The sequence below is a fragment of the Mustela nivalis genome (assembly GCF_964662115.1).
Source record: "Mustela nivalis genome assembly, chromosome: 5".
NCBI classification, from domain to species: Eukaryota; Metazoa; Chordata; class Mammalia; order Carnivora; family Mustelidae; genus Mustela; species Mustela nivalis.
This window is the reverse complement of record NC_139024.1, coordinates 13,906,207-13,924,795: the sequence shown is the minus strand read 5'-3', so window position 1 is coordinate 13,924,795 and position 18,589 is coordinate 13,906,207. Positions and strand designations below refer to the sequence as shown.

At 36.7% G+C, this 18,589-nt stretch overlaps 1 protein-coding gene across 2 annotated transcripts; it reads left to right on the top strand.

Moving 5' to 3' along the window:
* The first annotated feature begins 8,157 nt into the window (after positions 1–8,157).
* Positions 8,158–17,426, top strand: VIP (vasoactive intestinal peptide). Of its 2 annotated transcripts, none has more exons than XM_082730031.1 (7): positions 8,158–8,352; positions 9,617–9,731; positions 11,549–11,671; positions 12,473–12,577; positions 13,522–13,653; positions 14,735–14,820; positions 16,585–17,426. In XM_082730031.1, the coding sequence occupies exons 2-6, from the start codon at positions 9,625–9,627 to the stop codon at positions 14,775–14,777; spliced, it is 510 nt and encodes a 169-aa protein (XP_082586157.1). In that variant the 5' UTR covers positions 8,158–8,352; positions 9,617–9,624; the 3' UTR covers positions 14,778–14,820; positions 16,585–17,426. The 2 variants fall into 2 exon arrangements, with proteins under 2 accessions (XP_082586157.1, XP_082586156.1); XM_082730030.1 differs by having other exon boundaries at positions 14,732–14,820.
* Positions 17,427–18,589: the final 1,163 nt, after the last annotated feature.

The window sequence follows — 18,589 nt, the reverse complement described above, 5'->3', positions numbered from 1 at the left end:
GAAAAATACAGATAACAGGGTGAGAGCGAGTCTAGCAGGGTGACAGAAGACATTCTAAAGAATTGATGAATCATTCACTTTTTAAGAAAACATTCCCTTTGCTTTTGTGAAAATTTGTTATTTTTATAAGAATTCTACTGGCTTGAACGGATGTTTATGCAGGTGAAAATATTCACCAAAACACAAATCAAGCACTAATCAGAGGGCTGCTGAAACCTAGTATTTCTTTTCTGATTAAGAAGTAACCTATTTATTATTTAGTGAGACTTAGCCCTAGAGAAATAATAGACATGGCTGAGAATTTTTTCAAAAGACAAAATTGGTAAGATTTGGGGGAAAAAAGCATCTTGTACCAAGACTAAATTTGAATTGAGGATGGGAAAGAAGTATTGGACATTGGGTCAAGAGAAACAACAACAAAAAAATAAAAATAATAAGATTTGAGGTCCAAACCAAAAAAGAAGTGCAACTTCGATCTCTGTCATTTACCTAAAATAATTACTGAGCACTCATGTGTCAGGCATTGTGCCTGCATATATTAAAATCATCTGAAGGTATATGAAATGTAATACTCTTACAATAATACAGTATTCTCAGAGTTATACTAGGGGAAATACAGAGTTAATGGGAACCCCAAAGCAGGGCACCTGGCCCCAGGATGAATGGAAGAGTGGTTTGAGACCTTTCTGGAAATGTGTCCTGTAAGCTGAAGCCTGAAAGAGGCTTTCAGTGAAATAAGCCAAGCAGAGAAAGTCAATTATCATGTGGTTTCACTTACTTGTGGAGCATAAGGAATAACATGGAGGGCATTGGGAGAAGGAAAGGGAAAGTAAATTGGGGGAAATCAGAGGGGAAGATGAACCATGAGAGACTGTGGACTCTGAGACACAAACTGAGGGTTTTGGAGGGGAGAGCATGGGGGGGTTAGGTGAGCCTGGTGGTGGGTATTAAGGAGGGCACATATTGCATGGAGTACTGGGTGTTGTGCATAAACAATGAATCTTGGAACACTGAAAACAAACAAACAAACAAACAAACAAACAAAGGCAACAGAGAAGATGGTACTTCTGTGGAACAGAAGGTTGTTCAGCATGGCTTGAGAATAAATTATGGCCAGATGGGGTGGGGTCAGCAAGAAGCCATTGAGAGCAGCATGTACAACTTTTGCATGCCTGTTACTGGGTCAGTACTTTGAAAGCAATGGGAAGCCCATAGAAAGGAGAAAGGCTTAAACAGGGGAGAGATCTAATCAGAGATATGTTTTATGAAGATCACTTTGGCAGCCTGTGAAGAAGGGATTGGACTCAGTGCCGGAGACTAAGTCAGTAGTAGATAGGAGAGAATGGCTACCAGACCTTCTTCAGTGAGTCCTCAGCTTTGTTTCCAGAGAGTCTGGAGTCTCACAATTGACTTTTTCTTTTCCCCTTCCTCAAGTGATAAGAACTTTCACATATGTACGTACATGTGCAGTTGTCAGGTCATTGCTATCTGTGCCTAGAAACACAGATAAATTCAAAATGTGTCTAATTCTTATTCCCTTTTTAAGAAAAATGCCCAGAACAACTCCTCTTATTATGAAGAAGAGAAGCAGCACTGTATGCTTTCTCTATCTAATATTCAGTCTCAGAAGTTTTATGTCAGAAAAACTGGCAGGGCTTGGCTTTCTCTCTCTCTCTCTCTCTCTCTCTCTCTCTCTCTCTGCCTGGTGTTTCTTTGAGGGTAATCTAAGGACCATAGAGCCATAAAAATGTTAGTGTGAAGGAAGCCATTCCCTGTTGTGATGCTACTCAACACAGTTTCATTTGTTATTATTTTGGGTAAGAACTCTTTCCAAACAAATGTAAATCACGGGGGTAACTATCTGTTAGTATCCTCTACGAGGTCAAGTGTCTGTGGTAAACCCACATTATTGCAGAACCAAAGAACCCTCTTCCCTTCTCTTCACTGTCACTTTGGTTTATAAAACACATTCTCTATTCTGTGGGTTGCTAATCTGCTGTATTCACAGTCGAGTCAAAAGTCAGTGAATTTGGAGAGAGAAAGGAAGGGTCTGAATTCCAACTTTGCTCCTCATTTGAAGTCTCTTGCCTCTTCGGGATATGGAATTGTTATAATTTCCCAAAATGAGGGATGCCTGGGTGTCTCAGTTGGTTAAGTGTGTGCCTTTGGCTTCAGGTCATGATCTCAGGGTCCTGGGATTGAGTCTTGCATAGGGTTCCTTGCTCAGTAGGAAGCCTGCTTCTCCCTCTCCCAGCTTGTGTGTGTTTGCTCTTTCTCTCTCTCTCTCTGGCAAATAAATCAATAAAATCTTAAAAAAATTTTTTTCATCAAAATAAATTAGCAAGACTAAATTATCTTAAATTCTTCCTAAGAGATTATGGTTTTATGAGTCAGATAGAACATCCATTTTCCAGGCTGGAAAGTCCAATAAAATGACTACAGATACAGGATATTAGAATGATGATCCAAAAAAAAAAGTTTATCAAATAGCCAGAGCTCCTACTTCCTAGACAGTGAGGTGTTTTGTTGTTGTTGTTTTGTTTTTCCCCTGAGGATGAGGTGCCAGGAACCCTGGAGAGGTGCAGCCATGTTTGTCTCAGATCTCCTTCCCCAGGGCCGCTCTGCTATTTTATTCCTGGAAAAGACCGCTATCAGAGCTTGGTGTTTGGCTTCTGACAGCACACTGACCTTTTCTTGCCACATGGATTAGCAATGGATCCAGCCTCTTTTCCTGGAGGGACTTGAATGGCACTAAGGGTCTGAATGGGCTTCCAGTTTCTTTATGTTTTGGCTGCAATCTTCGAAAACCAATTGCTCACTAATCCATCATACCAGCTCAGGGCAACAGTGACCTTCCTCCAAGCTTCTACATGGATTATTCTAAGGAATCTCCCAACTTGAATTAAAAATATTCAAAACTTAAAAAACGAACAGGCTTTCCAAAGCAACTGGATCCCAAAATTAAGTGTCTCCAGATATTCTTAGAAGTGGAAGGTCTGTTGCAGGAATGAGAGTGCACAAGTAGGGACTGGACAGGACAGAAATGACTTTTTTCAAAGGTTAATTGATGTGAGTTTAGTAAAGATGTCAGGGACCAATGTAGTGGCAAAGGACCCATGGCTAGCCTCAGCAGGAAACTGGGCTACAGTCATGGGGCTACCTACAGAGATTGGGTCTTGGTGGAGCAATGTCACGTCTACCAAACCATGGACTATGATGAGTAAATACTCAGGGCTCTTTCTCCTCTAATCTTTTGTCATTTTAATTTCCTATGACTGCCTTTCCCTTGGCCTAGCCCAACGGAAGCCACAGGACCACAGGGCATGGATAGTTCTGTAGGTCAGCCTCTAGGGAATCAAAAGCAACGTGTAGAAAAGCAGGTCCCAAGGGTGCAGTTGGAGATGATCCAGTAGAGAGGAACATCTGTACTTGCAGCCTATGCAATCAGAAATGTCCTGAGAGGGGCACCTGGGTGGCTCAGTGGGTTAGGCCTCTGCCTTTGGCTCAGGTCATGATCTCAGGGTTCTGGGATTGAGACCCTCATCCGGCTCTCTGCTCAGAGGGGAGCCTGCTTCCTCTTCTCTCTCTGCCTGTCTCTCTGACTGCCTCTCTGCCTACTTGTGATCTCTATCTGTCAAATAAATAAATAAAATCTTTGAAAAAGATAATAAAGAAATGTCCTGAGAACAAATCAAAATTCCAGTGTACTAGAAGGTCATAGAAGGGCTGAGGCAAAATGAAAGAAACAGGCTGAGAGCCTGAAGGTCAAGGAATAGGATGGAGAAGCCTAAGAAGGGAACAAGAACTGAAGCCTGTGACCAACTAGAATGATCGAAGGACAAAGGGGTTGGGAGAAGATTCAAGGGCAGGCCTTATTTTTCTAGGATGGGTCAATGGCTTCTGTCTCACATTTTCTTATAATGTGATTTTAAAATAGGATACAAGACCTGGATAGTCTCCTCCTATGCAAAGCACAATCATACAAAACTTAAGTTTATTTGTAAAGAAATAGTAAGAACAAATTTTCACAAGCTACATTGTAGGACATACAAAAAAATTAGCTTTAGAATCCTTCCTCTAGCATAGCCTTTTTTAAATCCCTCATTCCAAAGGAAAATCTACAATGTACAATTACCATGTTTACCCAGAAATTACTAAGATTTAAAATTCTGTCAACTCAGGATTTGCTCTCCCTTTCTTTTCCCTCAGAGTACCATCTAAGTTTCTGAGAGTATATAGAACATGAAATCTGAGAGGCTGCCTTCGGGTCCCCAGGAGATACACTGTGCCTTGCTGTCATCTGCTGAGATGTGTGCTGCTGCCTGGATGTAGTCTGGCCTTTGGTAGACTGGCTGGTCCCTTCCACTCTTTACCCTTGACAGTATTTAGGCTCTTACCAAACAGGGGATGGGGGACTTGTCCTATAGCTTTATCTATGTCCTCCTGTACCATTCCAAACAGTGCTGCTCCCTGTTTGTTGTAGCAACAAGAGAAGAAAATAAGCTGAATTAGGCTCTATTGTTTAGTCCCCATGCACAAGACTGGGTTCTGTCACCCATTCTTTCAACTCTCCATAAACTCCCGCCTAGGGGCAGGAGGTTGCCTCCTCGTCTTGAGTAATCTCTTCTCCCCATCTCAGAGGCTCTTCCCTTGTCTTGGGAGGATGGATATATTAGTGCAGGGGACATGAGAACTCACTCCGTAAATATCCTTGCCAAATCTTTCATCCTAATGTCTAGACTTCAGTGTTATTTAAGAGCCAGGAATAGGACATTTGTTGTCTTTCACTTTTTTCTCTGTGAACTTCTCCCTTTCCTTATGGATCTCAGATATTTTGATCCCCAAGGTAACGGAGTCAGTGAGTTCATTTCATGGAATGTGTCTATGGGGGAGTATATGTAGAGGACAGATAATACTGTGAAACAGATAAAATTTGGCCTTAAATCTTTAATAGTTTGTTTTTAAACTTTCCTATCTCTGAATTGTGTGCTTTTGTGATTTTCTCTACAGCTTTCCTACAAAATATAGTTTCATAAAACTATCTCATAAACACAACCCTAAAGTTAATGTATAAATGGCTCATAGTATTTAATCCATTATTCTTTCTGCATGTGTTTTGTTTAAAACAAGAAAATTCTGAAATATAGGAATGATTTTCTATAAAATATAGTCTTTGTCACAACCATTCAACTTGACCATTTCAGCACAAAAGCAGCCATATATGGTGCATATGTAATGAACATTTCCATGTTCCAATAAAACTTTATTTATGGACACGAATTTAAGTTTCATATACTCTTCACATGTAACAAAATATTTTTAAATTTCTTTCAGCCTTTTAAAACTGTAAACCTCATTCTTAGTTTAAGAAAAGTGAAAACCAGAGGGATAAGCCATATGTGGCTCTCAATCAGTGGTTTGCAGATCTCATCTTGACCTAACCCCTCAGGACTACTCTGGCAATAAGGATCAGGTCTCTGGGCGGCATGTGAGTTGGAGTGAGTTAGGCAGGGAAAGCTGTCGCACCAAGAGGCCAGTAGGACACATTGGACATCTCATCCCTAACAACAGTAAGGACTCTCTATTAGCAATTTGCACTAAGAAAAAGAGGGAATCTGGATTTCTGCCTATCTCCTGAACTTGAAAATTCCTTCCATATGACTTCACTACATTCGGTATATTTTAGTTTAGAATGCCAGTTTTCCTTCTCTGCTCTTGGTCCTATTGGTGAAAAAAGGAGAGGAGAGATGCCAATGTTTTTATATGCTTTTATTTTCCTTCCCAGATGTGTTAGTATCGACAATGGTAGTAACAACCATTACAGAAAACCACCAGTTCTCTATAGGATGAAAGTTATTATCAAGATCAAAAGAGCCTCCTTTCAATAATTTATTTGTTATTGACCGCCTGAGAGACTTTGCAAAAATTACTTAAACTCTGGATGTCAGTTTACCTATTTGTAAAAGAAGGATCTCGAAGATTTGTTCTAAGTGTATAGATGAATGACAGTTCTTCTTACAAACCTCCCTTCAGTGAGAAGACTTACGGTAGGAAATAAGTTTTGCTAAAGATGTTAGAAAGTTATAGAAAGATATGTTAAAGTAGCAAAAAAGCAGATTAAAAGACTAAATTCATATTTGTCTTTTCGTACTTGCTGAGTTTTATAGTAAAATATTCAGGATAAATACAGCTACAGTATTTTTCTTATGTTTATTTTTCTGGAAGCAACCATACTTCAACTGGTTAAAGGCTTCGGTTTACATCCATTTCCTTGAAAGAAAAGACAAGAAATGCATTTAAAAACAAAGCAAAGCAAAACAAAACAAAACCTAAAACCCCAAACCAAAAAACTTGTGAATTAAGACTTTGAACCTGCAGATGGTGCTATGGTCCTATTATGAAATTCAGTTTGGCTTTCTAGTTTAAATTCATAGGAAAAAAAATACAGTTTTTTAATTTAGTGTAATTTTATCTAGAAATAATAAAATTGAATTGTTTCTTTTTACTTTTGTGTTTTATTATTATAATGGGAGAAACTGTCTTTACCACTGGAAAAATCGAATGTAGTTACTCTGTGAATACTAAGTGCTTCGTTAGACCAAATAATAATCAACTTTTATGTCTTTTTTCATTTGGATTTTTCTGCTTATCCTTCAGCACCGGTTTTTCTGTGGCTTTCAATCAACTTACTTTGCTGTTTCTGTTCTTAAATAAAATTGTTTCACTGAGAATTGAATGACGAAGAGTAAGGATAAAAAATTCCACATGAGAATCATTTCAACCTCTAGTTTGTAATAATCAGGTAAAAAAAGATTTCCTGGAATTAAGCCACAGGAACTCTGGCTAAAGTCAGAGCTGTCAACTGGGAAACAAATTTCCAGACATTCTGAAATTTAATTGATTTAATTTTTCTTGTAACTGGATTAGAAAATATGATGAAGCATAGCAGGATATTCTTTTCCTGGATCAGTCTGGCTTTGAATGAAGCCGATAGATACTAAAATTTTAAAGTAGAAGAAAGAAAGGGGGCTTTAGAGTCTTTCTCTCTTGAGGAACTTAGGAACAAAAATGTAAAAGGATATACACACTGGAAATTTTTAAAAATTATGGGAAAGATGACATTTTACTTTGTTGTCCACAAAGTTGTTCATGTGGCTGTATTTTTACCTGAAACTCTGACTGAATATATGCTCGTCTAATTTAAATTAAAATCCCCACAAACAGAAATTGAGTATTTATCAAAGTACTCCACAGATGCTTTCCAACTAGTTCTTTGAAACCTGTCAACAGACTAAGCTGGAAATGTTCAAAACGCTGGTGTGAGTGTAGGTGTGTGTTCAGGGGTAGAGGGGAGAAAGAGAATAATTCTGTATAGTGCAAGGATCTATACAAAAGTTGAAAATTTCTTCCTTTACAAAGGAAGAAAAATTGAATCCCTTGATATATACAGTCTGGTAGTTTATTTTTTGGATCATTTGAGGTTGTAGATGTGAAAGTGCTCTGGAAATTATGATATTTTGTGCAAATGTGAAATAGCAGTACCATTGTGACTTTGCACAAGTGTGTATAATGTACTATCTTAGCGCATTTCTGAAACTTTTGTCTTGGGGATAGTTTCAACATAAAGGAAATGTAATAATAAAGAGATGGGAAATTATTTCTAGATGCTTTTAAAATTAGACCTCAAGAAAGACTAAATCAGGATTTACATGAATAGCATAAAACATTTTAAAAGGCTTTATAATTGAAACTTTGTAATAAAGGAGATTTATACATTTTTTAGGCATAATGAAAATAAGTGTGTGTTTTTTTCTGTATCCTTTTCTGCCCATAAAACTCTTACTTTCTGAAGGAACCCCCGTGGCCCTGGCTACAATAGTAATCATTCTCTAATTTCATTCCTACTAATTAAAGATTAAAACATTTCACATTAAGCTTTGTACATTTTTGTTGTTGTTGTTTATTTAAAGACAAGTAAATTTCCTCTTTATATCTTACATCTTGAAGTTACTCACTATAAATTTAAATAAATCAGACATAATAACATTTTAATAAAAACTCAAGCCTTATTCATCCTGTGGGAGTACTACTGTGACGTCTTTCAGAGAGCTTTGTGATTGCTCAGCCCTAAGTGTAAGCCCTATAAAATGATGGGCTTTGAAATGCTGGTCAGGGTAGAGTGAAAAGCAGTTGCTGGCAATAATAGCCAACCCATAGCCAGTACCAAGTTCTGGTTCAGCTCTGAGGGCAGAGAACTGGTGGTGCCTTTCTTGGCCTCCTCAGACTTCAGCACCTAAGACAGCTCCAATATTCTCCTATACGGAAAGCTCCGGAGGAACACTACTTGGCAAGGTGAGTAAAAACTTTACTTTTCTTCTTTTGTCTCCTCCTCCTACTTTGAAACTTTTCTCAGGGTATATTGAATATTTCTCTCTCTTGAAAAGAATTTTACAGTGTTCTTCCTTTACAACAACAAAAAACAATTTTCTGAAGTCACCTGGTAAGTGTAGAAATGCTTAACTTCTTATATATTTGTGGATTTTCTGAATTCTTTTGGTTGGAAGATGCTTTGCCCTGCTTGCTCAATACTTGACTCAATACTGTCTTTTAAAAAATGTATTAAAGTAGGCTGTGGGTTTTTGTTTTTATTTGGGGGGTTTTGTTTTTGCCTGTTATATTCATTTCTAGCTGAAGTTTTAACCTTTTTTTTTTTTTTAAGTGTTGTTCTTTCTATTTCATAGGTTAGTTATATGAACCAAGGAAGCATTCATTTTCCTCTTTAGGTCTAAATGCTGTGATTTTTATACACAGCAAGAAAAACAAAGCTTAAATTCTAAGTTTCTATCTATGAACTATTTAGAAATGAAATCTGTAAGTGGATTAGATGTAAAAAAGCACAAACATTATTTTTAATATATTTTTCTTTTTGTGGTAAAAATTATTTCAATGGTAATATGCAGTTTAATAATTTTTGGTATTAATTTTCACTATTAAGTTAAGCTTGTTCAAACCTGGGCATAAGAAAATAAATTCCTAATAATCTCTATAGTTAAAAAGGGCAAAAGAAATGTATGTACAATTTTTATACTGATATGGGTATATATATATATATATATATATATATATATATACACACACAAATACACACACACACACATACATATATAGACCCACATTATTAAATAGATGATACTCTCCAGTGTTATATTAATTAGACACTAGAAAGATAAACTGTTTCTTTAGTTAGAAAAGATACCAAGCATGCGTGCTACAACTCTGTTACAAGAAGATTATTCCCACGGATACTTCCAGCACTATGAAAGTATGGCATTCCACATATACTTGGCCCCACTAAGTGCCTAGTGAGAGACAGGCAGCAGTTGAAAAGGACCCTAATTTTTATTCAAGCAGCTGTCACCAAAGAAACAAAACAAAACAAAACAACAAACTTCTTGATTTAAAAGTTAATTATATTGCAGTTTAACTCTTTCTATAAGATGAGAATTACTTTTTGCTAACCCTGCAAGAGCCTTCAGAAATTACTACTAGACACTCAGAATTACTTTGCTGGTGATATCCTTGGCTGGAAAGCTGATGTGATTCTCTCTCTTTCAAGGTACAAAGATGGAAACCAGAAGTAAGTCCCAGCTACTTTTGCTGCTAACCCTTGCCAGCATGCTCTTCTCTCACACATTGGCATGGCCTCTCTTTGAAGCACCCTCTGTTCTGAGGTAATTATGCAGACAGTTGAACCTTCCTTTTTTATGTATATGGTAATTTTCTATATATTATTTTCGACAATTCAAATTTTTAAGTTCGTATTATTTATTTAAATTTTTGGTTGACGTGGTAAGCAAGGTTTTTGAACATCAGATCGACATGACTATTCTGTATCCTGGGGTCCACTCCCAGAGCATGAGTGACAGTTCCAATGACTAGTTGTAAGGATAGGTGGACACATTTCCAAACAGGGAGGAGGAAGGATTTGATTTTCTTTTCATTCAAAACCAGTTTTAAATAAGAAATAAGCTTTTATCCATTATCATCTCTGTTCAGTTCAGTTTCTGACAGAAAAAAAATAGATGTTTAGTTGCCTACCTCATTATAGTTCATTTTCAAGATCAATCAGTAAATAATCTTAATCAATCAGTAAATAATCTTAACTAAATAAGTAAATAATCTTAAATAATATTAAGGTTAGTGGCTAATTAGTGAAACATATATTCCATCATGCTGGACAGATCTACCTATCTAGCCACAATCAATTTGCCAATATTGTAAATTGTGGAATAACTGATCTACTGAGATACCCTCCCCCAGTGAGTGAATTTTAATGTACTTGGTTTCAACCCTAAATTCTTAGTTTCACTGTTCTATGTGTTGCATTTCATATCTCAAATTCAGAAATTATAACACAACTCTTTTAAAAAACTTTATCTGAAATAAAATAAATTTATCTTAAAGAAGAGAACAGTAAATGAAAGCTATAGTAGTTTCATATTGTCTTTCCAGTTATGGGTAATACTGAATAATCTCTTAGTTCTTAGCATTTGTGAAATCTGCTTTAAGCCAGATCTTATGTTGCTTTATAACTACACAGAATGATCTGATCTGAATGGTTATATCACACATCACAACAATCATAAGAGTGTTGAAGTTTGCATTGATTGCTAGGCTTCATACAAAGAGGGTTGCTTGTTGCTTCTACCAACTACTACATCATCAAAAGATGCACAAGTACCCAGAAGCTGATCCACTCCTTGGAGGTTTACACTAATAGTCAAAATAGACAAAATAGACACACTCATAATTTTAATAGTGTGCTGGTGTTTAAAATGTGCAAGCACTCAAAAATATAGTCATATTCCATGTATAAGCATGACTATTCTTAGTTACTCAGTAAAGCATTGTACATCCCTCACTAAAATAGTATTAATACATAAATTAGAAATAAGAAGACCCTACAAAATTTATTGAACTTAAGTAACTACTCAGAAATGGAGAGATTCTTTGTACTTGATTAATACAGAGAAATATATCACACTAAGGTGAATCTTTGGATTAAATGTACAGACCTAGATAAAGAAAAGCAGTAAATATCTGCCTCTTGAGAAATATTTGACAAATAATACTAAACACCAACAAATACATGAATTGTTCTCGGTTTTTATATTGAACATTTAAATTTGTTTGAAGTTTCTGTTTTGTACAAAATATTTCTACCTGTGAATAACTTTGCAAAGTGAAGATATTGTTAACAAAGTGTACTTTGCTGAATGCACTGATAAGATTGATCTAAGTAACCCTTATGTTTGTTACATATACCTTGTAAAAGTTGCATGGCATCTATTTTATGGGATAATAAAAAATTTCCCTATTTATTTTCTAAGTAGAATATAGAAGCCAGTAAATCTAACTATGCTATCCATATATTGTGAACGGGTAATTCTTCTCAGAATATCATCTTATTTCCAATGGCTGTAAAACTATAAACACTATCTTCTGAGAAAGGAATAGATTAGACCTCTACTATATGTTTTCCTAACAGGTTGGATGACAGAATACCACTTGAAGAGGCAAATGAACCTGATCAAGTTTCATTAAAAGTAGACACAGACATCTTGCAAAATGCTTTGGCTGAGAATGACACACCCTATTATGATGTATCCAGGTGAGTATGTTTTCATTGACTTTTATTTTAGAAAATTTACTTTTGAAATAGAAACGACATAATTTGTGTTACTGTGAAACTACTCTTACAGTACAATACTACAGGTTCCCATGCTCCTTTGCTTCATTCAGACTAATTTATTGAAGCTCTAGCAGCTGTACCTGATTATCACGTAGAGAGGGTGTAACAAGCTAGGATCAAAAAGTCCTTCCCTTGCACAGAACCATTTGTTTAGAGCAACATAAAAGTATAGACAGAGCAGTTATATACTGGGACAAAGTATAAAAATTCCTGATTTGGATAGGAAAGTTGGCTGACCCTCCCTAAGGGCCTCTCTCCCTTAAGAGATTTTGTTTCCAAATATTTTGGCAGGAGAAAGAGCAAAAAGTATAATAAAGTTTTTGCTAACATTCAGGATAGTTTCTCCTTGTATGTATCTTTATTTGGCATAGAAGAAACAAAGCACCATAAGTAAGTAAAGAGAAATCAATTTTAATATATTATTTTTCCATCAATATTTATCGGAGAATTAGTGTTAGAGTCTCTATCAGAAAGCATTACCTAATATTGAGATAGACTCCTAAATTCTTTTAATTCTTTAAAGTTTTGTGTGAGAAATACATCTCCCAATATAAGTGACTCGAAAATGTTTTATTAAGTTGTCAAGAAACTTTCTTTTGGACTTACATTTTCACAAGAAGCTTTCAAATAGCTGATACATTTCTTTCTTATTTAACGAGGCAAAATAATATTTTAGGAAACCATTTACAAAATAATGGCTGTCCCTCCTCCTTCTTTTAGGAATACCAGACATGCTGATGGAGTTTTCACCAGTGACTTTAGCAGACTCTTGGGTCAACTTTCTGCCAAAAAATACCTCGAGTCCCTTATTGGAAAGCGAGTTGGGTAAAAGAATTTATGATTTTATCAAACACATTATGATTATTTAATCTACAAGTTATTTATTATTATTAATTTTTTTTTACTGTTAACAATTTCCTTATTTGGCTCAAACCTGAGAAGCCTTGATGATGTGCAGTTTAGTTGAAAAATAATTTAGATTCTTCAATAAAGTATACCAGGCCCATGGACTAGGAAATCAACTTTTTAGTGATGGCTTACTGCTCACTGACGTACTTATTCTTCTTAAGCAGCAATCATTTATAAATCTGTAATCAAATTTATCTAGACACAGTAAAAAAAAAAAAGGCATAGTATAAACTGAAGCAAATTTTATTTTATTTTTTTAAAAGATTTTATTTATTTATTTGACACAGAGAGAGAGAGAGAGCACAAGCAGGCAGAGGGGCAGGCAGAGGCAGAAAGAGAAGCAGACTCCCTGCTGAGCAAGGAGCCCGATGCGGGACTCGTCCTGGGATCACGACCTGAGCCGAAGGCAGTCGCCTAACCGACTGAGCCTCCCGGGGTCCCTGAAGCAAATTTTAATATTTATTACAGCATTTGTTTTTAAATTCCTGATCCAACCAAGCATTAGACGTTCTTTCTTTAAATGGCCAATGGCTGAATATTTAGATGGCACTATTCAGCATGGCAAAGCTTGTAAAGAATGTATTGTTATAGAAAATTTCCTCCCAGTGGGGCAGAACACAAGTTCAAGTATTCCCCCATTTTTCTTTGATAAATTAGTTTCTCAGTTAGTACAGAATGTGTATTTAGACTCTCAGCAAGTGCCAGAATGTGCTGGATTATTCCTTGCTCTCCTAGACTTGGGTTTAGATATATCTTTTAGTCTTTTTTAAGAGAAAAGGACTGGGCACTGGAATTCTGACTCTAAGACAATTGAAACTTTGGCATGTTTATTTTGGTTTCCTTTCACTTGCGTTCGTTAGCAATAGCCTCTCAGAAGACCGGGGACCGATCAAACGGCACTCTGATGCCGTCTTCACCGACAACTATACCCGCCTCCGAAAGCAGATGGCTGTGAAGAAATACTTGAACTCAATCCTGAATGGGAAGAGGAGGTAAAGGGACAGAGAACTTGCTAAAATGAGAAATTATACATGAGTTTGGAAATAGAAGCTCCATATGAAGACATTTATCTCTCTATCTCACGATCTATAGTCTGTAAAGCAGTAATGTTCAACCTTGGCTTACATTAGACTACCCTGGAGAATTTTTTAAAATTCTGATGTGTGCCTTACCCAAAACCAACTGCTAGAAAATTAGTACCTAGGTATTGGTATTTTTTTTAGGAGCTTCCCCACTAGATTGTACTGTGCATCCAGAGTGGAAAATGAGATTGTAGAGACATCTACTCTGAATCTGGGAACAGGTTTTATCAGAAGTGCTAATTTTTTTTAAGGTTTTAATTTGAGAGAGAGAGAGAGAGAGTGTGTGTGTGTGTGTGCACGTGCATGCAGAGAGAGGGGCAGAGGGAGAGGAAAAGAGTCTCAAGCAGACTCCGTGCTGAGCCCAGAGCCTGTCATGGGGCTCGATCTCACCACTCAGAGATCAGGACGTGAGCAGAAACTGACTGAGCCAGCCAGGTACCCTCAGAAGTGCTAGTTTATTAAACATGTTAAGTACCGTCAATTAGCAACTTGATACCATATGGAACTCCCTTCGTATGCATACACAATAACTTTATTTTACCAAATTAAGCCATAAGTTCTTTTGTATTCCAAGATTCTGTAAGACCCATGTTTCTCTACGGTGAATAAGTGTTGGATTACAATAAGTAGGAAGTATGTACTTACACAATAAGTATATAATTACTTATTATAATTAGTAGGAAGTGGGATGCTCTCTCTTTTTATCCCAATTATTTTTGTTTAGACGGTATTAAGAACAAACTTGTTTAGGCAAGATCAGACAAGATGAATGACTTTGCCTACCAGATTATAATTCTGTAAATATAATTTTAGACACTTTATGATTGAGGATAATCTTAGGTAATAATTAACCTCAAAGTCAATTGGTTAGTCCTCAGGGCACTTTATAGAGCAACAGAGAGCAGCGAAAGTCACACATCATCAGTTCCCTGGAAGCTTTCTCATCGAAGAACCTTCACATGCACACTTTTCTTTTTCTGGTCTGCAGCAGTGAGGGAGAATCACCTGACTTTCCCGAAGAGCTAGAAAAATAATGGAAAAGCTCTTTGAAGCAAAGCTGCTGACAACTAACCAGTGGTGAGTATATCTATGCATTCTTATTCTTATTTTATTCTTAGAGCAGACATCTAATTATTTCAATAGGTGAGAGTCACTTGATAAAAAACAGCTTAGGGGTCTCACAATGAGGCCTCATGGAAAAAGACACTTCTATATGGCACTTCTATCTTCTATCTTTCAGTAAACAGCTGAAAATGATTCATGCAGTGCTCTAATAGCAAAAAAAAAAAAAAAAAAAAAAAAAGAGAAAGCTCACAATGGGCCAACAGTTTGCCACCTGAATAGTACTCCTGGTTTACTCAGACTTATTTCTAACCTTCTGTTGAGATATAAAACAGAGGAATCTGACTCACGATAATGGGAAAAACTGGATTTTTCTTGAGACTTGAGCCATGCTGCTTTTAATAATTTAAGGTTTAGCCCCATGAATCACTGTTAGCACTTCATTTAAGTACAGGGAAATGTGACCAAACTGCAGTATGGTTCGTTATTATAAAAACACCAAGGCACTCTGGGTTTATTTGTATTCCTTGAACCATAGAAAGCTTCATGCAGCAAAGTTAAATGTAGCTTCTTGTACCTACAAAGTGAGTGTAGGTGCTATGATCCAATAGTCTTTATATTTCAAATACTTTTTGAATAGAGAAAGCACAAGTAGGCTTTTTTCTTTTTTAAGTGATAAGCTTGTTTTCCCAGTTGTTTATGTATATATGGATACAAGACATAATTCTTTCCTGGGTTACAATAATGTTTACATTAGCTCATAAAATATATTTATTTATATAATACTTTATATATTATATATACACATTTATATAATATGCATTATATAAATAAATATATTTATAATATTTGGCCAGTGCCTAATGAAATTTTATGTCATCATTGTATTAGAGGTTGGTTAATTTTTTTCTTTAAAGAGCTACTGAGTAAATATTTTTGGCTTTGTGAGTTATATGGTTTCTGTTATAACTACTCAAACTCGGTCTTGTAGCAGGAAAGCAGCCACAGATAATATGTAAAATGAATGGGAGTCACTATTTTATTTGTGAAACCTCAAGTTAGGTTGGACTACATATAACCTCTGACTAAGTTAAGGAGACTAAACTAGACCCACACGCAGAACGAAAACAATCCATGGTCTTTATGAAATTCCTGGCACAGAAAGCTCAGGTTTTTGTGAGAGTCATCAAGCATGAGCAGTGTCTGAGAAGACACCTGCCTGATTTGTTGCTTTTGTCCACTGAAAGACATGTTCAAGGTCCTGCACTGGCCCCCTCCTTACCAGGTACAGATATTTCAGAGAAACAAGTCCCTTTGCTCAAAGAAGAAAAGTCATACATCTTCCTGAAAACGTTTACAAGAAGAAGCTCGTTTCATTTAATTAAGAAATACAAGAGGAACCAAAATATAAAGGAGGATTAATTGTTCTGTCTTTTGTAAGCTGTAGGATCATTTACGAGATTCCATCCTCCCTTCTTTTCTTTTCCGAATGGGTAATTTTGGACAGATTCTTTTAATGGGAAATCCTGTGTGTCAACCATGGGTGAAAATTACAAGTGGGTAATTATAATGACAAATTAAAGCACCTCTTCATATGTCAGTTTCGTTCTGACAATGAGTCCTTTGGAAGATACTTTTCTGATATCCCAGAACATGACAGGCTGTTCGCAAAGGGTAAAGGGAAGTAGATGTGATAAAATGAGTGGATGAGTGAATGAAACTAAGATGCTGTAAATAAAAATATTTTCATGCTTAAAACACCATTTTTTTCTTTTTCAGAATTCGTGAAGGAAAATGATCGGCGGAGTAATTATATTTTGAGTTCTACATGTGTAATTCAAGAAAACAACTTCAATATCAAAACCAAATAAAATATATTGTGTTGTGAATGTTGTGATTTACTTTATCTTAATGTAATAACTGTGATGTTTACATTGCAAGTATTATTTGAGCGTTCTAAAACTTGTCTTTAACTCAAAAAAATCCTGTAATTTCATATGCTGTGTATCCTTTCTGACAAAAATATATTTAGTGATAAGTAAATACTAGGTTAATTCCAATTATGTGAGGCTTTTGGGGAAAGTAGTAATAGAACACAAATGATGTGTTTATTTATAGAGCATACTTAACTATTCAGAAGTGTGGAGCACATAATCAGTGAGTCTAAATTTGAATGTTAAGCAGCTAGAATGCTGTGTTCAGTAAACTGCAAAATGTCTAAGAGAAAACCAAAAACAAAGATAGAAAGACATTCTTTGAAACAGATTTTCAGGAAGTGGTATGTATTTTCACATTTTTAGGCATCATTTATTTTGAATAAGATTTAGTCTCTCCCATTCAGATCTCGTATTTGCCGAAGGCTCTCTTCTGTTGTGGTGTATCAGTGAAAGATAATGGCCTCTGTTTCTGACATCCGACCTTTCCTTTCGCTTGTGTGAAGTATGTGTAAAATGTAAACTGAATGGAAACTTTGTTTTTCTGTAATAAATTTTTTTCCATAATTACTCAAATAATGCTTTGGTCATCGGCTTCCTTCAGTGAAAGTATATTTGGAGACATGACTATTTTTCCAAAAGGACTGTAGGAAATTAAATAGAGAAAATAAAGAACTTTGATTATCATTCCAGACACTTTCTATTGTTTTGATTCTGTTAAGTGATACAGCAGTAACTCCTTTTAGCTCCCAAGGCAGTCACTAGATGGTCTTTGTGATGTTTGAGGTAGGACTCTATTTGATTCTGTGTAAGTTCTAAAATCACCATGACTCAAATATGAGAGAAATTTCTTTCTCACATAATGGTAGAAAGGAAATATCATGGGTTAGTTTGAAGGTATTATTCCATGAAGCCTTCAGGAAACTAAACCTCTTCTCATGATCCAAAATTGTAGCTGGAGTTCCAGGCATCATCTATGCATCCTAGGCAATAGTGATGAAGTCCCAGAACCTAAGTCAGGTTCGGTGTGGTGAGGAGGTTCGGAGCCGACGACTAAAGAAAGAATTCTTAAGACGTCATTGGTGCAAAATGGTGGTTTATTAAAGCACGGGGACAGGACCCGTGGGCAGGAAGAGCTGCTGCCCTGGGTTGTGAAGGTGGGCATGTTATATACCCCGTGGTTGGGGGGAGGTGGTGAAGGGATGAGAGGTTTCAACAGAGTTCTCACATGTTAGGGAGGGCCTACAAGGTGCCGGGGGGTGGGAGTCTTTGCCCTTATGGCCTGATCAATGTCGTCTTTAGGTCAGGCATTAACATCAAGATAGTTGGGAGATTCTTGGTGGGGCATTATGATCCTGCTATCATTTACATTCCCTTCTACCCCAGTCTCCTCCGGTTTATGGTGGGAGGGGGACATTAGGGCTTCAGGAACCAAGAGTTATTTGCCTCTGGAAATTTGTGCTATTGATAAGGTAACCTCCCTGTTTAGGTCTCTAGGACATCTTGTAGAGCAAGGGAGATTCCTGTTCTGCAGGATTGCGATCCCTGCAAGTTAACTATTTATTGTTTTATGGCAGTCAGGGGTGCCTGAAAAATGCTACACATATGGAGGGGAGCGGGTGAAGAGGGGGTGCAAGGCACCAGCCTCCTGCTCCCTCATCAGTAGGATGGAAGAAAGAGCATAGAAAAAAAACCAGGGACAAAGAGTGCATGTAGGGACGCCTGGGTGGCTCAGTTGGTTAAGCAGCTGCCTCCGGCTCAGGTCATGATCCCAGCGTCCTGCGATCGAGTCCCACATCGGGCTCCTTGCTTGACAGGGAGCCTGTTTCTCCCTCTGCCTCTGCTGCCAC